General features: G+C 36.1%; 1 protein-coding gene across 1 annotated transcript in view; it reads right to left on the reverse strand.

Moving 5' to 3' along the window:
• Positions 1-23,966, reverse strand: part of CCSER1 (coiled-coil serine rich protein 1) — a gene marked incomplete at both ends in the record, with an annotated part of 925,644 nt that overhangs the window by 470,731 nt on the left and 430,947 nt on the right. The window contains 1 exon segment of the mRNA XM_080931819.1: positions 17,520-17,597. Coding sequence (XP_080787945.1) covers positions 17,520-17,597 — 78 coding nt within the window.

Consider the following 23,966-nt stretch of genomic DNA (forward strand, 5'->3'; position numbering starts at 1 on the left):
CAGGGTGGACTGAAATCTCAGAAACTACAAGCCCTAATAAACCCTTCTACTTTTAACTCGTTTCTGTCATAGATGGTGATTTCTGTGATCTAAAAGTAATTAATACCAAGAACTGGCTGTGTTGCTCAGAGTTAGAACTCTTGTTCAGTATTTGATGGCTCCTCATGTTCTGTTGGCAGTACTGGACAAAAAAAAAAAAAAAAAAAAAAAAACAAAAAAACAAAAAAAACAGAGAAATAAAGACAGTTGGAAATTGTATATGCAGGCTAAAGAAGACTTAGAATGAAACAAGTACAGATGATATATTCTTATATTATTTTGGAAGACAAGCATGCTGAGAGAAATGGAGAAGGAAAAACCAGGCTGGGGAGGTTTCAAATAGAGACAAGTATTTTACTGAAAATGGGACTAGATTTTTGCTGTGAATTTTAGCAAAACAAAACAAAACAAAAACAAAAAAACAGCAAAAACACCTGTTGACAATTTGCCTATGGGATGTTGATAGGGTAGGTCCAAAAGTAATCAAAACAGATGTGGCCCTGTTATCTGTGGCTGCCTTAAGTCAAGTTTGCAATATAAATTGAAAGCAAACAGCAGAACAGAAAGTTATAAGGAAAAAAAAGTAAAAGCAGCTTGGCCAGAAAAATGAGTTTTTAAACCTGTGGACATACTGGTCATTAGGTAAATGTGTGCCATTACTGAGATTCTAAGCCATCTGAAAAGAGAAGGTAAAGAAAATACCCTGAGTACATTTCAAAAAGCAGAGACACCTGGGTCCAGGAAAAAGAACAGATCTAGATTCACTTGAAAGATGGTTTCTTAAAGAGAGGGTTGCCCTGTGCCTCCTTGCACATGAGCACTTAGAGGAGTGCTTTCAAATATCTAGCCTCCCAGCATGTACAGGCTACTAGAGTGGTGGTACAATGAGCAAGTTTTAAGCTGGAATAGGGCCTCATACAGTTCACATGGTGTAAGTTCTGAAGCTGTGCACAATAGCAAAGGTGCAGTTTTTTAAAAAGTTTTCCACCAAGAGTTTTTGAGAAAAGGCTCTAAGGCTACCAGGGTCAGGTTCCCAACAGAGGCCTCAGGAGGTCTATGTAGGAAGCAATGCAGGTAAAGTACATGTATAAGTGAGGATTCAACAAAGCTGGAGAGGGCAGGACTGGGAAAACTGAGAAAGTGTTTAGGCACCTCATATAAGCAGTCAAATAGAGACACTCTGCCTTACAGAAGTTCACACAATGAACGGCACCATATGTTTTGTATGATGGCCATAACTTACAGGACTTTAAATATTAAAATGATGCCTCTTTGGTTCTCTTCGTCACCATCTCTCCTTGTTATGCTTCAATAAGTTTGTTGGAAAGCAAATGCTTATTTTATGCCACTGTGTATAATTGGAAGCATATAACTATCCTTTTTTACTGTATATGGTCAGTTCCCCAGATAAATGATTGCCTTCAAACTCTGTAGAAATGATGCAAATGAACTTTTGAACAATACTGGATCTTTGTAAACTTTGTAAAGTCTTAAATTTGGAATACATGCATTTTTGTATGAAGAGAATCTCACAAGCCTTTGAGGGCCAAGAGTAGAACATGACTGTCTGAATCTAAAAGGAGTGTATAGGCTTGTGTCTTAAATACTTAGTGGAAATCACTGGGATTTTGAGGAAATGAAACCAAACCAGAGAAAATAGGTCACCCTTGCAGGGGTTTTGAAGATTTATCTTCCCCTTGTCCTATTCTCTACTCTGTCTGCCAAGATACAAACGGTGTTTACTTCATTTGCCTGGAATTACAAACAGAACTGTCCTGTTATGGGGGATGAAAATCCACAAATCTCTGAGCAAAATGTATGAATTTCATTCTTTCAGAAGTTTTTTTTTTTTTTTTTTGTTTTTTTTTCTGTCAGGAATGATTGGAAAATTAAGACAAATACTGAACAGGAAAACAATGAATTGAAAATGAAACGGTACTGAGGTAATCATGAAGAACATGGGCTACGTCCTTATAATGGAGATTTGGAGAGCATGGGTTGTCAGAGAGAGGGCAAAAATGAATATGTTTCTAGAAATATGGCAGTGTGGGTCTTCCCTGGTAAAGGCATACTAAGAGAGAAGGAGCAAGTCTTGTCATTCCATGAAAAGTACTGAAATATTGATAAAAGTACATAATGATAATTACTATTTAGAGAAAAGTTTCCTCATATGTCTCTGTCTTTGAGCTATGAACATTTCAAGTGCTGGGAGTTGTTTTGTACACATTGGTACTGAACAGAATTCCTAACCTCTTACCAATAGGTCACAGTAAAAGCCCCCAGTCTTGACTTCCAAAACTAACTTCAGCCTCTTCCACTCTTCCCTGAGGCTTGAGTATTATTGCTTAGAGAAAATACCAGAGTGAGTTAACATGGATTCCCTTAGATATATTTCTCCTTCGTTTTACCACCTTTCAGTAATTACTTCCATATTAATTCAGTGTAAGTAAATTTACACTGCTTTCTGAAAGACTCTTCCAGTGATTTTTTTTCTTGTAAAACAACTTAACCTTTTACAAAAGTAATAGTTGAAGAGGAGAAAGATTACGGTTATGTGTGTAGTAAAATTAACATACAGAGACCTGTCTAGTTAAACAACTCTGACTGGAGAAGTTCACTAAAACTTAGAGTCCTTCTAATATTCTTGCTTTTGTCCAGGAACCCCTACCTTTCTAAATGCAATTGTAAAGTAATGGGACTGAAACAACTTAGAAGCACCCAGAATAAGAGATTATCAGCTGTGTTTGCTGGACGGCTCCCGTGTCACCCTTTCTCTGTACCCAAGCATAAAACTCTACTTTGTGCTGCAGAGTTAGACCTAGGGTAGATTATTTTTAATAACACATCTTTGATCATGTTTATGAAAAACATTTCTCACATTATTGTTGGGTCTCTGAAACTGATTATGAACCATGTAGAGAATGTTTCAAGTAGTAGAATCTATGAGAAGTTAGAAAGAGAACACTAAGTTCACATTTTCAATGCTCTTTATGTTTCCATGTTTCAGGAGATTTATAAGAGGATGGTAACTGAAAAAAAATGTGTCTACTTTAAAATATTCCACATTCTATTTTACAAGCAAAACATATCTGTCACTGTTGCCTTTTGTTTGTTTGTTTGTTTGTTTGTTTTTTTGGATAAAAAACTTCTATAATGTAAGGAATTCCTTAGCAAGCCATTCAGGTACAAAGTAATTTCCGTAAAAGTACACTTTTATCATCCCTTCTTGAATAAGAGTTCAAAACTGAAAGTCATGTTTAGGGTATGCTTCCATTTTCTTTTATTCTGTAGAATAAGCAAAGCCAAGACCATTGGAAAAAGGATGTTTGATCGATAGTACTTGGGTATTAGGTTGTGGACACAAAATACAAATGTCAACAGTCTTGAAACACACCGAAGGATTTCTTAAAAATATAAAATTATTTACCCACTTTATGTGCACACTCCCTGAACAGAAGTTTGGTTTTAATACCCTTATTAGCTCTGCTTAATAAGTGTGTGTACTGTAGAAGAATATTAAGTGTGTACCGGGGTAGCTGAGAGGTGCCACACTGGTTTTATTTGTGATGCTGAACATATCTGTAAAACATAGAAATGTGCGTGGAAAAGAAGCGCATCAAAGCCACACATTAGATCCATTTTAGTGCATGAGGCCTAACAAATATTCTACTATGCAAACATATTGCTTTCAGGAGTACCCAGGTGTGTTAACAGTGGCTCTCTTCATATCTAAGATAAACAAACTTGTGGGCAGAAACCTTGCTGGTTTTCATTAAAAGATGCTTGTTAGAGAGTTGTGAACTAACACCCCCTAACCCAGAGCTCCCAGAGACTAAACCACTAACCAAAAAATACACACGGAGAGACCCATGGTTCCAGCTGAATATGTAGCAGAAGGTAGCCTTATGAGGCATCAACGGGAGGAAAGGCCCTTAGTCCTGTAAAGGGTATAGCCAAGGCAGTGAAGCGGGATTGGGTAGGTAAGGGAGCACTCTCATAGACGGAAGGGGTGGGAGTCGGAAAGGGGGTTTGTGAAGGGGAAACCTGGAAATGAGAATGACCGTTTTAAATGTAAATAAATAGAATAACCATAAAAATTCAAATAAGAGTTGTTAATATATGCCTTCTGACCCACACAACTGCAAACAGCTTGTACTAAGAGAAATGAGTTCGACCCTACCTTCTTGCAACATAAACATACAGATATCATAATACAGTATTTTAAAGCATTTTTCTATCTGCTTATTAGTGACATTAATACTCAACACTGTGGTTTTGATTTGTTTATTCAACAGGAAGTGTAGTTAATAGTAAAAACGTGTATTAGTCCCCATTGGGTGGAGTTTAACCTTTCAGAGGAAAATTTAAAATTGAACCATCTCAATATGATAACTCAGTGTGAGAGGTGACATCAGAAACTCAAATTCAAAATCATTCATACTCTCCAGGAAACAATCTAGAATATCATACTGTAATCAAGACATTGCAAAAGCTGTCTAGTGTCTTTTAGATTACCACAGATTGTTAGTTGGAATTTTAGAAATTAGTATTGATCAAACAGTTAATAATTCTATCCCTGGATCTTCTAATATCACAATCCTCTTATGTACGATGGAGTAACAATACCAGACTCATTTTCATAGCTGTCACTCTATCTGTGCGGGGAATGATGGTAAGGGCATCTCCCTGCTGTACCAACAGCACAGGAACAAGCGTGTGGCCTGAGGGATCAGGAGATAGTTTGTATGCCCAAAGTTCTCTTCTGTTCAGTAAAGATGTGAAGCCTGCCATTTAAAGTCCGTATGTTTATTAAGTGAGATATAACTAGAATAGTTTCTGCTATTGACTACCTTAAACTCCTAGATGTTTCTAGCGTTGAATTATTATTTTGATATTTATTGGAAGAAAGGATTGTGTGAGCAATCTGGCATTTGTTTTACAGCATTTTATTAATTTGTTTTCATAAATGTAATACATAAGAACAAAATACACAAGGGCAGGAGACTAGTCACTTGTTAGCTGCTATTCCAATGTTGCTTCTTATCCACTACCATGAATAAAGTTTACCATAGCCCCACTATTCCAATGTTTTTCTCACTTTGTAGCATTTAATATATTTTAACAACACTAACCACAAAATTCGCTTAAAATTATTTAGTTTCTCAGAAATTTTATGTCATCTAATCTTACTTTATAAATACTAAATTTTGTATATTTAAAATGATTCTTAAATATTTGCTATAACTAACCATGAGGAATATATTGGTGTCCCTTTAAACAAATCAAAGGGCATAGCTACAGAAGTACACATAACACGGAGAGAGAGAGAGCTCCTGTGTGACTGATACTAATGATGTTCTTAATATATCATTATCATTTCTCATTTTCTGAAACAAGAAATGGCATAATCCCTGAAATCAATAAGATGAAAGTTGCTCACAACTTTGGTTAAAATATACTATGATTTAAAATGATCACTTTGAACATGTTTTTGACATAATTGTAATTTGAAAAGTACTGTGAACATAACTGAAAATATTGCTAAAGCTTACTTACATGAAAAAAATGGTTTATAGCATTTTTTGGTCTTATAGCTCAGGACCCAGCACACTATAGATGTTCAGCAAATGTTTCAATTAACCAAAAAAAAAAAAAAAAAAAAAAATCCTGAAAGTGGAGGTCCTGGAAACTCACATATGCCACTGTGTTTATGGATGTTTTTAAAGACATCACACTGAACCTAAGCTTCTGAATAGTTCAGCCACCTATTTTTTACAACACATAAAATGCTCAGAAATGTCAGTATTACATATTTTGTAATGTAGAGTGAACCACTGTCAAGCGGCACAATCTACCCATAAAATATGTAAGTCTGTTTAATAGTTCAATTGATAGGATGTCGAACTTCAAAAATAACATATAAACTAATAGTCATTCTGAAATTGTATTTTCCCTAAATTATGTGAAATAGATACAAACATATATGTATAATAAAATATTTAGAACAAATAAAAAAGGTATTTCTTCAATTCTGAATAAAGTTTTCTTACAGCTTGACACAATACATTTTATACTCTGCAAATGTTTAGTCAAAAATTAGCATCTAATGAAGTATGCATATTTATGGTGACTATATATATATATATATATATACATACATACATACACAGAGGGGACTGAGGTGAATAATGTGCTCATCACAATCTTAATATGCTAATGTTTATTCATTTGTTTATTGAATTTGTAATTAAAATAGTTGACTCAGTTAAGAGAGTGGAAGTCACTAAACTGTGAGCAATACAACTATTTCCCCTTACCTTCAACATTAAAGTTCATGAGGAATCACGCACCTTGATAGGTTTAAGAAATAAAATTCAATAAGTGACTTTATCATTAAGTAAAGATGTGCACTGTGTAATTAGGGATAGAAGGAAATTTATGTTTATATCATGACGATAGATATGTAACAGATGATTTAGGAGACAACATGGGAAGATTGTCATGCAAACTAGTTAGGAGAAAGGGTGCAATAGACCTACATGTCTTGGTGCAAATATTTCTGTAGCAAATAAAGCATGTTATTTAGAAATAAGAAAGTCATTTTGTTCACATTTAAGGCATTTATTTGTCACTTAAACTCTCTATAGATATTTTCAGCAGAAAAACGTGTTTAATGATAAAGTTGTAGGAAGGTAAATGAGGAAATGTGCTTCTAAAACAACAATGTCACAATACATTACTCTGACAGGTACAATAATGATTTCACAATACATTACTCTGACAGGTATAATAATGATTCGGAGATAAATATGGTCATGGATAAATATTGTCTGTCTTACAATAGTTACAACAGGACTCCAGTCATGGAAGCAGGTAGCCTAACTGTGGAGCCTCACCTCTTCTTTTTCTCTTTTACATCCAATTCTCCAGTCTTACCTCCAACTCCAGAGCAAACCAACTACTGTGGTTTCCCCTTGTTCTACCTACATCACCAAATGATCACTCAGCCCTTTTTTTCCAACCTTCCTCCTTACACCTCCTATTATCACAAACTCAAACACCAGCAGACATTCTTTAAGAACACTTCAAGACCCAACCAAAAAAAAAAAAAAAAAAAAGGTAGGTGAGCTATAGCTACTCTCTGCTCCCTCCTCACCTCCAAATCCAGTCCCTAGACTCATTTCCAGCTTTAGCCAACATCTGTCGTAGCCTTGCCTCTTCCGCTGCCTCCTTTTCCAGAGGATCACAAAGATCTTTTCCTCCAGACTTTCTTTTCCGGAATCATCATGTTATCCCGGTCCCCAGCTCCAGTGGGCATTCTCTAGACACTCACAGCCATTCTAACCAGAGAAGTAGATGTGATAACATGCAGATCTTTATTCCTTCTCTTTCCTAAATCCAATTTTCCTGTTTCATCCCCACCTCTAAACACCTTATATAGTATCCCACACCTCTCTTCCCTCATCTGCAGATTAGGAGTATCTTCTTCTCCAACACCTATCCCCACCCAATTCTTTCTTCCAACCTCTGCATTCTCTGAGAACCCAGTGCCTGAACCTGACAGAGAAACCGGCTATTTTGTTTTATAATATACCAGCATACTACAGTGTGATGACAATTACTGTATTAGAGGAACATGTCACAAGTAACCCTTGGAAAAGGCTTATACATGTAAAATTAAAATAGGATAGAATTCTATTTATAGAAACCCATAAGAAAAATTAAGTACAAAACACAATGTGATAGGCATATTTGTTAATCCATACTTTCCTATGTTTCTAGGATAAATATGGATACATATTGTATTTAATATGTAAGTAAATTTTAAGGCATACTGTTTTTATTAATCAATAAATACGGTTGACACACAACCAGCAGCACTCACACAAACGCCATACCTGCTGTTGAAAATAATTATTAGCCTTAGTGTGTACTCCACGAAATGCAGATAATTATTTCAATACAATTAATACATTTTACAGAACTAACATACCCATTAGGTTTTATGTATGGATTATGCTATTGAGGAAAACTTGCAAAACACTAATGTTATAGTTAAATAAAAAGTTGAATAGAGTGATATTAAAAAAATCACCCTCTACAGTAAACAGGGGAAAATTCTGAAAATACTTTCTTCTTACAGTTTTATATTTTTGAAATTGAAAGCAGTGATTTGTGGGCATACTGTTATATATGTGGTAATGATAAAAAAGATGAAGAGAAAGAGCGGTAGTGAGGAGTCAGGGGAAGTATCAAGATCATAAAATTAACTGTCTGCTGTTATTAAAGGGTGATTCGTCCAAGGACTCTAAGAAGTTGAACACAAGTGAGCATGCTTCAAGCACACTTAGAAGGGAGATCAAAATAATCGTGGGAGGCAAAGGGAGAGAGGGATTGGGTGAAAGAGGGAGGGGGAGGGGATGGGGGCATAATATGTTTTTGAGGGAGACAGAAGAGCAGCCTAGGAGAATGAATGGAAATATGCTGCTGCAGGTAGTGGGAGGAACCATTAGAAATTCCAAGAAACTTGGGATAGGGGAGACACCCTGCACTCAATATGGGTTACTTTAGCCAAAATGCCTAAGAGTAAGGAGATGGAACCTGAAAAGGCAACCTCCAGTTAGACAGGACCTCCAGAGAGGAAATAAAAAATAACACCAATCCACCTTCAAATTTTTGACCACCCCCCTCCAAATTGTTCTTGATTAAAGGAAATGCAGGGATTGTACTGAGAACAGGGTCCTCAATGGAAGAGTTAGAAAAAGGACAGAAGGAGCTGGAGGGGTTTTCAACCCCACAGGAAAAATAGCAATATCAACCAACCAGGCCTCTCAGGTCTCCCAGAGCTCCCAGAGACTAAACTACCAACCAAAGACTACACATGGAGGGACCCATGGCTCCAGTGGCAAATGTAGCAGAGTTGGTCTTATTAGACATCAAGGAGAGGAAATGTCCTTGTCCCTGTGGAGGCTCAGTACCCCAGTGTAGGGGAATGCCAGGGTGGGGAGATGGGAGGGAGTGGCGGGTGTTGGGACACTCCCATAGAGGCAGGTGGAGAGGGGATATGATAGGGGGATTCCAGAGGGGAATCCTGGAAAGGGTATAACATTTGAAAAGTAAGTAAAGAAAAATATTCAAAAAAAAAAAAAAAAAAAAAAAAAAGATCATAGACTCAATGAATGTCTTGCCTGTGACTGGCACACTTTAGGATTGATCCCATAGGTGGCAACAAACCCTGACACTATTACTGAGGTTATGTTGTGCTTGTAGACAGGCTGTCCTCTGAGAGGCCCAATGAACAGCTGAAGGAGTCAGATGCAGATACAGCCAATATTAGACTGAGGTCATAGACTCCTATGGAAGAGTCGAGTGAACGATTAAAGGAACTGAACGGGATGGCAACCCCGTAACAGTGTCAACTAATCTAGAGCCCTGGAAGCTCACGGAGATTAAGCCACATATGAGTTTACACAGGCTGTTCTGAGGCTCCTGGAAGAGGAGGACTTGCTTAGCCTCAGGGGAAGAGGATGTAAAGACTTGGTATCCCAAAGAGGGGTTATGCTGGGACTCACCCTCTCAGAGGCTAAAGGGAGTAGAGTGGGGAAAGCATGCTGAGAGTGGAGTCATATAGGGCCACATTTGAGATATGAATTGATACGACAATTAATTAATTAAATAAAGGGCAATCCTGAAGCTGTACCTCTGAGGAAGATGGCCTGTTTCCTCTGCATTGGCAGCTGATTCTTCATGGCTTTTGAGGAAATCAAAAGTGCTTTTTATTATAAACCAACTGGAGTAATTAACCTCCAGATTTTGTCTCCCTTATCACTTTACTGTGTCTTTAATTAAATTACTCTCACAAATATTCTGACCATTAAAATCGACAAAAAAAATGAATATGATGGGAATGCTTTACAAAACTGAATGACATATTACCTTGTTTATAAAGAAAGATTTCAACCATCTAAAAGAATAAAAGAGAATAAACTCAATAAAACCTTAGAAGAAACAAAAGTGTTTTAATATGTTGGGTCCTAGAATAATGCTAAAAGAGATAAAGTTAAATAAGAGCACATACAATATTCAAGTGTAAATAAATATATTTATAGTTTTATTTAACACCATAGTTTGCACCCAGCATTTGGTCATTCATATATACATAAAGATCCAAATAATTTAATGGCATATCTCTATACATTACTGTTGATAATTGTGTCTTGACAAATGGTAGCAGCTCATTAAGACCTGCTCTTCTCGCCAGAGCCCTATGGTTCTTCTACTGGACAAAATCCTGCCAACAACACTGAATGATCCTTGCAATAAACTGTGCCTTTCATGAGTGCCTTTTGGACACTATGCAGTTTGACAAAATGAGGCTATTATAGGAAGGCAAGAGAAAGGGAGCCACAGAGGTTTAGATCAGGTAAGGCCTCTTCTTATACCACATGCATTCAGTAAACTTCCTTCACTGTATGATCAGTATCTAAGTTTGTTTATCTGCTTTTTAAGAACATAATTTGCTTCTGTTTTTATATTACATTCTGTGGTTAGATAAAGGCTGAGCTCACTTGTTGCATTTGAAGTTACCCAGTATCACCTCCTATTGTTAACTAGATAAGAAGAGGTTACAAATAATCCAGCTCATCCTTGGGAACTATCCCACTAAGATGGGATAACAAAGGCTTCATTTCAAATCTATCTGTTGCACAACTAATGTAACATAAATAAGAACAAATTTTATCAACAAAAATGTAACTCAAATGATATGGATAAGGAGGATGATCAAACAATGTTTACTGCCAGGTGGAATATTACATCTTAAGAATTTGTATATAGACATTATTTTCAAATAAAAGTATATGGTTTTTATAAAAATACAATAAGTAAAAGAAAACCTATGTCTATTGAATCTTTATCAATATTTTGTGGCAATTGTTTAGAAATGTAAAAGTATACAGTGCTTAGGATGAAATGATTTCTGTATTACCCATTCTGCAAGATAGATAACAGGATTCATAGAAAAATTGATTTTACCAACATTTAACGTCAAGATCAGTGATGAATTATTCGTGGTCAAATGAATATTAAATCTAGTTTGAAATATATACTGGTTTAAATAAACCTCCAGTGCATGTAGGATTCCACAGGGCCTTGAAAAGAAAAAAAACAAAAATAAATGAATGGCAAATAACAAAACAAAATTAAATTTTAAATGATGATATTAAATGTATAAATACATAAGTAAAAAAATATAAGTTGACATGAAACTCTACTGTTTGTAATTTTATGTCAAAATGTGTTATTAGCATTTACAAACAATATTTATTTTGGTATATAAAAGGAAAGAATGAAATGTTGACATAAAATTGCATTCTTCCTTCTTTTGAACAAGTACAAAATAGTTTTCTTCAACTCTTTATGCATTGCTCAAGTGAAAAACAGCCCAATAAACAGCCTAAAAGTAAACAAACAGAACAAGGTTCTGTTGCAGATTTTGTGTACCAGAGTTACTAATGGAGCCGTACACACAGAGCTGATTTCCTCAGTCTACAGTGATCATTCCTCTAATCTTTTAGTCTGTGATTAATATTCAAACTTCGCATGATCACAAATAAGAACATTGCAAATATTTCACATATTTTTAAACAAGAAATTCTAGTTAAAAAATATGAATAGAAGTATAATGTCTAAGAAGTGTAGAATAGTTCGCTGTTTTGTAAAGGCAGGAAAATTGTTGAAGACATATGCATAACACAGAATCAATATATAATATTGTGTAATGTGCCTATGTACATCCTATCCTGTAAGTACACATGTACCATATGTCGGTATATAAGATATAGTGACATATAGGATCTGTAACACAAGTAGTACTGTCTGAAGAAATTCCACATAAACAAATTCCTCATATGAAATCCAGCATATCTACTAACTTGGTACCCTGGGAGCTCCCAGAGACTAAGCCTTCAACCAAAGGACATACATGGACTGGTTCCTGTCCCCTGGCATATATGAAGCACAGGACTATCTTGTCTTACTCCAGTGGGACAGGATGTGAATAATCCTGTAGAGACTTAATGCCCCAGGGATGGGAGGATGCTGGAAGAATCAGGTGGATAGGGGATGCATGAGAGGGCTTGTAGGTGTGGGGAGCACCCTCTCAGATGCAAAGGGGACTGGGAGATGGGCAAAGAACTCTGACAGAGAGGTCCAGGAAGGGAAACAATATTAGAAATGCAAATAAATAAAACAATTTTAAGAAAGAAAGAAACCCACTTATTTGAATCCGCAGCAAGGAACTGAATAAGAAAATGTGCTGTAACAAAGCAGCACTTACACTGCAAGTCTGTGTTGGAACAGAGGGTTATTACAGACCCACATAGTTAGGGAAGAGAAAATATGACTAGCCGTGAGGTTTTAAGAAATTCTAATTTTGCTCTCCAAAATTTACTGAGACATGCAGTGTAAGTGTGTGTGTGTGTGCTTGTGTGTGTGCAGTGTAGTGTGTATAGTGTGAAGATGTTATATTTTAATAAAATCAAGTACTAACAGAAATATATTCATATAGTTTTATGCCAAAATGCTTTTAAAAATCTGTACATATATCTGTTTTATAAAACAAAGTTGTAAAAAAAAGGTACATAAAAAGAACCAAAATGTTCATATGATTAAATGACATTCAGTTATTTAGAATCATTAAGAAAATCATATTTTACTCTTGTTGTAAAATAGCAATTTTAAATATATTTAAAATGGCAAGGTTTAAGATTATCTTGGCTATGTATGTGAAATATATCTGTAATTCTGTTTATGTGAAAAACAAGGTGACAGAAAAGGCTTTCAGAGATGAAAAATGCACTCTCACATTAACTAATATCTCCTTATGTTATAATTTATATAAATGTACTTCAGTTTCCTATTTTATAAGTCACAGTTGTAATATTGATATTGTCATGAACGAAGACTAACTTTGTTTTCAGAGTCAGTGAATATGCGTAATACCTCTATTGACTAAAAGGTAGTCTTTTGGTCCTGCTGTGGTAGCTCAGGCCTGTTAACAAGTGTTGCCATAAGTTCTTGGTCCTCTTACACTAAATATATACTAAGATCCAGCTGAGCCTAGGCTACAATGACCCTTTCTCAAAACAGCTGTTAGGAAGGTTTTAGCTGCAGTTTTACTGCCTCCTTTGCAGAAGCAGACCTGTTAAACAAGGGATTTTGAGCTCCTCGTCCGTCTCAGCTTAGCCTATCAAATAAACAACAGATCCAGTTTCAGGTTTTCCTTAAAACCAAAGATGATGATGAATGTTTTTGTACTATTTTTCTTCCAGAAAATAATTCTACATTAGGATATACCATCAATGTGATGGATTAAGTCCAAATCCATAAATCCATTTATAAACATAAAATAATGATAAATCTGAAATCATTCTGATATTTATAGAACTGACTCTAAGTATTCTGAGCTGCAAATTACACTCTTTGCTATAAATTTTCTATATACTAATTCAGCTTCATAAATTTACAATTGTAATTACCATCTTAACATGGCATCACTAAAGAGTATAATTTCCCTGCATTCTTACTTTACAGTGCATAAGGTTAATGATATATGTGGTGTGCTTTTAAGAAACTTTCTAATGGAATATTCTAAAATTTCCTGCTCCCGTGCCAGTTCTGTATAAATACATTTATGAAACATTTTCTCTTAGTTCTCTATGACTACATTATAAAATCACTTTACATTTTTATTTTTAAACACCTTGAATCTATCAATTTCAAAGTCTTTTGTACCCTAAAAAATCCTTTTCAATTTTTCTCTCTGGCAAAATTTATATAAACTTGAAGACCCTCAAATCCTAGAGGGTGAAGCAAGTGACTGGAAAATCAACTCCCAAATAATGAAACAAATACTTCCAGATTATTTATGTTTCACAGTTAAGTATCAACTGTGACCTAGAGATGATCCTGAAATGAGACAGAATAATCTCATCCAATATATTTAAAAGATATTTGTACACTAACTTCCAGTAGAAGCTCCAAAATAAAATCTAATGAAGCCAGTAAAAGTTTTAAATTTCAAAGGAAAGAAAAATGAGAAATTCTCTCAGTGTCTTCATGTGTAATATAAATTTTCCTGTTATTTTTCTAGAGTGTAAGTCTGAACTTGGTCAAAAAATATGAGTAATTCCACAATTCAGCCTTTTTTAAAATAGTCAAATCAAAACCACTAGTAACATAAACTGATCATAACTTAATATTTAATGAAATATCTAGTAATTTCACATTTTAAAAATGATATGTTAAGAATCTAATTGTAATAAACATTTTCCATACAAAAGTTTAAAATACATTCAAATGAAAGTAGTAAGTCTTTTTTACTTAAAATTCTAATACTAGACAAGTTTTGTGAATTATTCTGAATGAAATTAGTATATTAATTGAAATGAAAATTTAGACTTAAAAACCAATCATATTTATTAAAAAGCAACCTTTTACGTTTTATAAAACATATCAAGGAAATAAATTATTTCTCTAATATGCTAAACCAATGAAGGCTTGAATTTTCTCACTGATATATAAGTACTTCCCTGCTGAATTTAGCTATTTGCTCTCAAATATTTTAATATTATTTGAAGAAGCTCTCAAGCTTCAAAATATTTACAGGAAGTCTGTGTGCTGCAGGGAGAACTTCATTTATGTGGTGGATACAATCTGAAGATGTCAAGAGTAAGCCCTGTTGCTTCCTAACTCTACCCATTTATCTTCCAGGTGGTATCAATAGCACAGGTGAGAACTAATAAATTATCACTTTTGGAGAGTCCTGATAAAATTTCTTCATGTAAAAGTTTATTTTAAAGACATTTAGACTGGTCTATGGTGGTCTCTCATTAACATATTTCATTCTGAGTTCATAAGGATTTCTTTCTTATACAGTGTATGCAGCAAACATCCTGTCCTGAGTGGTAAGTGTGACTTTTTGTAGCCCATCTGGCACATGATCACATTTAGTCCATAAGGAGCCACTGCTGGTTGACATCTTCACAAACCAGGTTAAGAAACACAAGACCCGAGGATGACATACAAGGTTTCTACAAAATACTTCTCTCCCAAAAAGCTCTAACAAAATTATGAATAGATGTAAACATATGTGTGTGTTCATAAAGTTCTAACATAAAACAAGTTTATAAAATGTTATGAAGAAAATATGAGGCTAGTGATTCAAATGCCTGTGAAGATCTTGCAGTATTTACATATGGAACCAGTTGATAGGTGGTACTTTCTGTTCTTGAGAAGTGAGGGTGTGCCACATGTCTTCTGGTTGTCTTGTTGCTCATGGATCTAAATTATTTAGTTACATCTTTCCCCAGGTTTTGTTGTAGAAAGTACTGTACTAAGGATAGTTACTCCCTCAAGGCTCCAGACAGTCATTTATTTGCTGATTCTGTGGACTCTGTTGTATAAGGAGTGACTAGGAGATGCTGAGCTCATCAACACGAGCACTGTCATGTGTTATCAGCTTCCAAGACTGTAATAAGCACTTGATGTGGGATTCTTTAATAATTGCTACCAAGAAAGGATTGTGCCTTAGCCTCTGGTCAAGGGCTGGTTGACCTTCATCATATGATGGGGGATAAGAACAATGAGGACTTTAAGAGAAATACCATGTACCTGGCTCCTATTCAAAATTCACATTCACATATTTAGAAAACCATGTACCATGATGAATTGTGTTTCTCACCCCCCCAAGAAGAAACATGATTTGTCATAGAGAAACAAGGTTCAAGAAGGCAGCAGTTATCGAGGTTCTCACCAGCGTTCACAGTGGGTTTTCAAAACTTACACTATTGCACAAAAGTCCTGGTGGTTTTGTTTGTTTGTTTGCTTATATTGGGTCACTAGGCCAGTGAGAATACAGGTTCCCAAAATACTATAATCAAGTCACAATGCACAAGTGATTTCCTTGTCTTTGAATTAAAAATGCATTTAATTTCCTAACATTCTAGGTACCTCACAAATTTCACAAGAACCAAAAGGTTTTACCTTCCTAGGGGTGATTCATTTATGAATTGAGTGCTTTGAAGTAGCTGGATTTTAAGCTAACCTGTAGTGCACCCGTGCTATGACGCATGGTGTAATAATACAGTTAGAAGCAGATCATGCTTTTAAAATTCTTTTTGAATATATCTGACTGTCAGACTTGAATACATAGATTATTCTCTAAAATACTTGTTGAGAATTTATATATATATATACATACATTTGAAATTATATTAGGTGGGGTTAGTGCTTTGAAAGAGATAAAATTGGAATTACTTATGGTAAACTATCTTAAAATTGTAAAACTATTTTTCTCTCAAATAATAAAGATTAACAGCATGCACAGCACATATATAACTGTGCTAGAAATCCTGGTGTAAAATTATTAGTATCTGCAGAATACTTAAACACGGTATATAGAAAAACATTAAAATAAATATTGTATTAGAAAATGAGAAATATAGAAAATTCTCAGGAAAAGAAAAGCTTTTAGTAATTCCAAACTAAAATTACACTTTGAAAAATATTTGTGTTAGAATTCAAACTGCTTGTTTAGTTAAGTAGGTATGTATGTAGTACATTGTTCAAAATGCTGTGGTGGTTTCCATGGTAACACCAGAGAGACATCTACTTTCATGTCAACTGTTATCATTAAATGCAAATATAAACACATCATCATGACTGTGAAATCTTCACAAAACTGAAAGCAGTATGTATCCAATTTCTTATCAACAAATTAGTAATTTCTTACTCATCACTTCTAAGAATAAAAATAGATTCTCCCAATAGAGAGAAATGAGTAAGAGACCCCGTTCATAGTTTAACACAGGGAGTATAAAGCCATGAACGTCAATAAAACACGAAATTTAGAGCTTTACAAAATCATAAATGGTTTCTTAGAAAAATATTGGGTTATAATACATTTTAAAATCCCATCAGCAAGTATTTTACATTAATAAAAATTACTACTTTTAATTAAATTATTTGCATTGCCTACACCAAAGCCCACGAGCTAAAATATTATTGTAAATTTGCTTGTGGAATTGGAGGGTTTTTTGTTTGTTTTTCCACATCCTGTGTGTAAAAATAAGGTTTGGCCTTCGGTTATTGCCAACATAATAACTTTATTAAATTGCTAATAAATAAATTAACATTTTCCTTAAAAACAAATTATCCTAGGATCCTTCTGCATGTTTCCATGTGCCTTAAATTTTTCTAACTTGGGAAAACATGTTAAATATGTTGGCTTCAAAATAATAGGAGCTTGGTCTGCCATGGGTGCCTGGAATTATCCTTCCAAACTCTCCAAAGAGTTTGGGGTTTGTCTGTGAATAAGCAATGCATTCATTTGGGCCATGCAGAACATTCCAGTGGAATGTACAAGCTGTGGAAGTTTGCAAAGCAATAAAGACAAAACTGGTTTTCATATAGCTACTTACATCACAGCCTAGAAGTTCAGTCTGCGTGGATTTATCTACTCGTGAAGCAAACGCCTTCTGTAAATGCTGCACTTTTTCCTGCAAAGTAGACAAAAAAAAATCACAATGGCAGTGCAGTGACCTGTGTGCTTCTGGGCTAATAGTTTTGACTGAGTAAATCTTAATCACCAATTCATGAACCACTATGTGTTCATGTGTGCCCTCAAGTATGTTGGGGTTTTTTTGAGGGAGCTGAGTGAGACAGGAGTGTTGTTGGTATTTCAAAGACCAGACACTGGGAAGGTATAAGAAACAGGACTGGTTTGATTAGCTTAGCAAGCAGGCCATAGGATTTAGGGCCAGATGGCTGCTAAGAACTAGCCGTGGGTGGTGAGAAGGACTACCTTTGCAGCATCTAGTCAGATTCAGCATTTACTTATAAAATTACATGCTACACATATGTGTGCATTTGTATGTGTGTACATGTGTGAGTATGCATGTGTGAGCAAAAAAAATGACCTTTAATAGAATATTTTTCCACAATACATGCTATCCACATAAAATGATAATTTCCTACACCACCATGTTCCCAGCCATCAATTAATTTTCAGCCCTCACATGGTAGTTTAAAATTATCCATAAATCCAGGATCAACAATCCAAGACTCTCTTCTGACCACTGCAAGCCTCTGGAATTAACAAGGTACACACACACACACACACACACACACACACACACACACGCACACACACACACACATGCAAAATACTCATATAAACAAGATAAATAAATCTAAAACCATTAAAATCACAAATATTTAAAAATATATATTCTCTAGGAAAGAAATCAGCAATCAGCTCTGCTCTCAAAACAGAGAAAATGACAAACTAGAGAAATCAGACTATGTTGCTAAGGATGGAAACTCTAGAATAAAAACTGTGAAACTCTGAAGACAATGACTGTGGAAACCATAGGAAGATAGAAAGACCTCTTATGGGTTAGCAGAACTCATAGTATGAAAATGAACATCCTACCAAAGGGAAAATTTACAATTTGAGTGCAAACCCAAATCAATTGAAATATGCACATTTTTCACAGGAGCAGGAAAAAGAAGTCCTAAAATCGAAATCACACAAACATGGACTCAAACATGCACCAAAATTCTGGAGATACCCACAGCAGTCCTCAGAAAAATAGTAGCGTTGGAGGGATTAATATACCAGCTTTCAAGCTACACATGGTATCTATAGTCATAAAAACACCATGGTACGGACACAAGCAGAGGCAAGTAGATGAGTAGAAAACAAAACAAAACTGAAGATCCAAACAAGAGTACACTTAATGGCAGCCAAGTGATATCTGTGGAAGATGCAGAAAATGAACAGTAGAGAAAAGGCAGAATCTTCAACACATGGTTCAAGTAAATCTGGATGCCCATATTAACCCCATATGCATGGGAGGTCTTTCTTTACCTTTTACATGTTCTATTGCCTCTCTCAATCTTTGTCTTCCAAGATTTGTAATTTTCCTTGGCTAGTTTTATTCATTAGTTGTATTTATTTTTAGGCTATTGTGAGCAGGAGTATTTCTTTTTCTTTTTCCCAATGGTAATTATAAACGTTTATTAAAAATAAGCTGTTAATGTCTAGACATGGAATGTTCTGAGCACTGAAAGCAATGACATTATCAGTGGAGTAATTCATTCAATAGTTCATAATTTAATGGGCTGTAGGGAAGTGATGAAAACTTATTAGGTTGGACCTAAGTAAGAAGATTTAGTATTTGGAGTCAGAACATTAGGAGTGATATCTTGTGTCTAGATGCATGCATTCAATCCATCTGTTGACCCTGTATGATAAGCTGTTTTGCCCTACCTGAACCCCCATTTTAATAGTCTGTCTTGCCTCAGGTACATAGCAATGGGATCAAGTAGCTGTATTTGAAATCAGCCAAAATAAGTCTTTCATTCTTTAAGTTGACTTTTCCCAGGTATTTTGTCACAGCAAATAAAATCTCTCTAAAACATAACCTTATGATAATATATGGATATTTAAATTTTTTTATTAGAAACTTTTTGAATTTACATTTGAAATGTTATCCCCTTCGCCCACCCTGTTCCGATTGCCCCTCCCCCTCTACTTGTCTTCATGAAGGTTCACTACCTCCCAATCACCCTCTCTACCTCAGTGAGCAGAAGTATCTCTATGATCTCTTTTTCATTATGCTTTCAATGTATATATATAATATTTATATATTTATATATAAAGTCTATCACATATTCAAAGGGTGTTTTTAAATTCATATTTATTAAAAGGTTGTGTTTTTCAACTTTGTATTTATTTATAAAACACATGTATATATGAAATATGTTTATACAATGTATGTGTGCATGTGTGTGCTTAAATAAACTTATGCTAAAGTGATAAATTTTTTCTTAAGAGCCATAGATTATCGAAAACCTCAGTGCCAGGCATGCAAAACTCCAGGAAATTTGTTGGTTTGAGGAAATCCAATAGATTTTTGTAAGCTAAATATATACTGCCATTGTGTTTTGTTGCTTCTGAGAACTTTAAGGAGAGACTCTGTTGCTGAAGATTCCACACATAACACACAGGGCTTAACAGGAACCAGGCTATAGCTGACCTGAAAGCTTCTCCCCTGTGCCATGCCTGCTGCCAAGAGAGAATGAACACTAGTCTTCCATAGCTATGAAGCCTGTGAATGACAACAGTGGCCAGCCTGGCAAGATTTCTTTATCTGGACATTTGTGACACATACATCTTGGATGTAATTAACATTTGTCGAATTGGAACTAAGGACTGTTACATATAAAGGAGTTCATGATTAGTAATGTCAACCCTTCCTCAGGCCATTTCAAAGACATCAGGAGGAGAAACCACTACTGCTATTTTCCTAAACAGTTCTGATTTCTCACTCTATTCCAGTTAACTTATAGCAGCAGAGAATTATAACCCACAGCTCTCGTTTTTAAAAGCTTTATGACACAGTAGATGAAAGAGGGGATCTAGCCCATATGCAGCCACCTGGTCCAAGCACTACAGCGAATGCTGGGAGGTCTTGCTGGCAGGAACCAGATAGGGGTGCCTTCTCAGGGGCTCTGCCAGAATTATACACCTGAGCATGCTTGCTGCTAACCATCAGACTGAGCACTGGGACCTCAGTGAGGGTACTGGAGGAGGCAGGAGGAGGATGAAGGAGCTGAAGGGGTTTGTGGCCTCATGAGAAGGTCAATATTGTCAACTAAAGAAATCATCCACAGCTCCCATAGACTAGAACACCAACCATTGAGCATGCATTGAGAAGCCCATGGCTCCAGTTGCATATGCAGCAGGGGATAGCAATGTCTGGCATCAATGTGAGAAGAGGTCTTTGGTCCATGGAGGGTACATTTTCCCAATGTAGGGGAAGCCAAGGCACTGAGGTGGAGAGGGTGATTGGCAGCTAGTGCACCTTTGTGAAGACAAGTATAGGGGGAGGAGGGATAGGAGCCGGGTGGGCAAAGGGGATAACATTTCAAATGTAAACACAGAGAGTATCTGATAAAAAATAAAAGAAAAAGTAAGTTTAAAATGGAAAAGCAATGTAATTTATTATAATAAAATTGATACAGTATGGTGAATCAAGCTTAGTCAATGAATTAAGTGGGTCAAAGAATTTGAACATCATCATGTGATAGATTTTGATGCCAATAATACTAATCATTTACATAATACAAATGCAAAGCTGAAAGAGAAAATCACTGGGCTTGCTTAATGATGCCAAAGCCATGGAGCGCACAGGGAGGCAAAATCAAAACCACACAGCTCACATCGATTATTTTTACTCCTATTTAATGAGCATGTACCAGTAAAAACATCAGCAGAATTAGAATGAGAATAGCAACCAAAGAAGCAAACTTCTTCAAATGAAACTTAAAATTTCTTGGAACTACCAAGGACACAGAACAACTTTTCAGTGAAATCCAGTTATAAACCAACAATGTTTTTGATATTCAAACCTGGTCATGATGTTTTTTAAGAGCAGAACCCTAGGGCTGACCTTGATGGCCTAGTGAAGCTGATGTTTCAAGATGAGCAGAACATAAGAGCAGGAAGAACAGGGCCTGCTACACATGGCTCAGAAGTGGACTATTGTCAAAGATTGTGGGTCAACACACATCAACAAATGCTAGAAGCTCGTGAACTACAAGGTGGCTATTCCTTTGAAGTGTGACTGCCTACCTGGTACATAATTGGTACCATGACCTTCAACTATGAACAATGGGCCCTGTATATTTTTTATTTTCTCTTTCCCAGGCTACTTAAATTACTGTAGTACCCACTCACTGGGGAAAGTTGTTGGGAAATCTTTTCTGTGCCCTTGCTAGTGATTCTCTTGTTTTTGCAGATATTGGTGTCACATTTTCTTCTCTGATGTAGAATTGAGAGCCCTGTTCAGTACCTTCTTTTCTTTTTGAATTCAAAAATAATGTTACAAAAAAAATAAGCATCCATTCACAACTATCAACAGTGAACACTGGAATTTAAATAAGTATTGGTATTAGCTATATATATCAATGATTCTATAAATGTATATGGCCTTCTGACTTAGGTATAAGTATCTCTGTGTCTCACAAGCCTCTGCCTGTGTGAAGAGGATTCCGTGAGGCTAAAGAAGGTGGCACAAAGGTCAGGTGAGTCTTCCCTTGTGGCTATTTCTTAACTACTAAGGACCCTGGGACAACTGCAGTCTAGCATCTATTTGTATCAGTTCTGAGGAGTCAGTGTGAAAGGAGTGGGTGACAGAGTGCTAGAAGATTATAGAGCTTATCTACTAGTTATGTTTCTCACATATATACCCAGGCTCTAAAGGAGAACATCCAGTGCATACAAAGTTATACTAAAACCCAAGGCTGGCCCTCTTTGCATTCTTAACTTCCTGTACAGAATGCTGTCATGCAACTTAGGAGTAAAGGAACCCAAACTTAGACAAGTATGTTATGTATTCACATATAGGTAGATATTGGCTGTAAAGAATAACCACACTACAATTCACAGACACAGAGAAGCTAAGTGACAGGAAAGGCTTGGGGTAGGGGTTGACACCTGGATCTCCCTGGGAAAGAGAAATAAAATAGGTATCAAATCTCTATGGGGAGGATGAAGGGAGAGAGTACTTAAAGAAACAACTGGAACTGGGATGAACTGGAAATCTAATGAAATGGAAACTTTCAGGAATCAAGAGGGCCACCCTAGCTAAGACTCTTAGTAATAGGAGATTGCAGAGGCTGAACTAGTCATCTTCTTGAACTGGACAAGAATTCCAGTCGAGGAATTGGAACACCAATCCAGTCACAAACCTTTGACCTACAATTTCATCTGCCTACAAAATATGATGGGGTAAAGGTAGAACAGAAATGCGAGAGTGCATACCATGTGTGTTCTTTTGTGACTGGGTTACCTCACTCAGGATGATAGTTTCTAGTTCCATCCATTTGCCTGGGAGTTTCATAAAGTCTTTGTTTCTAATAGCTTAGTAGTACTCCATTGTGTATATGTACCATAATTTCTGTATTCATTCCTCTGTTGAAGGACTGATAAGCAGGTACTAGCTGCAGAAAGCTCTGAATACCCAACAAACAATTTAGATACCTTATGAAGCACAAAAAGAAGGAAGGCCAAAATGTAGATGCGTCAGTCCTACTTACAAAAGAATCATGGTCAAATAGAGGAGCAGGGATTGAAGAAAAGATCATTCAGAAGCTGCCTCACCTTGGGATCCACCCCATAGGCAGCCACTAAACCCAAGCACTATTGCTGATGCCATGAAATACTTACTGGCAGGAACCAGATAAGGTTGCCTCTTCAGAGGCTCTGCCAGAGTCATACTGATACAGCTGAGCATGCTTGCAGCTAACCATTGGTCTGAATACAGGGACCGCAATGAAGGTGCTAAAGAAAGAACTGAAGAAACTAAAAGGGTTTATAACCTCATGGGAAGAACATTATTAACCAACCAAACCTTCCACAACTCCCATGGACTAAAACACCAACCACTGAGCACACATGAAGAGACCCATGCCTCCAGTTGCATATGTAGCAGAGGATAGCAGTGTCTGGCATCCATGTGAGAATAGGCCTTTGGTCCAGTGAGGGCCTGTTTTCCCAGTGTAGGGGAATGCCTAGGTACTGAGGTGGAGAGGGTCATTGGGAGAGGGTGTACCTTCCTGAAAACAAGTGGAGGAGGAGGAGGGATGGAAGTAAGGTAGAAGAAGGGGATAACATTTGAAACGTAAATACATAGAGTATCTAATGAAAAAAGAAAAACAACAGCAACAAAAACCCAAGCATTTCATCTTCAAAACAAAACAAAACAAAAAGAAATGGGAGAGTGGCCAATCAAGGACTGGTCCACCTTGAGATCCATATAGCAGAGAAAGCCCATGCCTGACACTGCCTGGAGGGCCAG

The sequence above is a fragment of the Micromys minutus genome (assembly GCF_963924665.1).
Source record: "Micromys minutus genome assembly, chromosome: 18".
Classification (NCBI taxonomy): domain Eukaryota; kingdom Metazoa; phylum Chordata; class Mammalia; order Rodentia; family Muridae; genus Micromys; species Micromys minutus.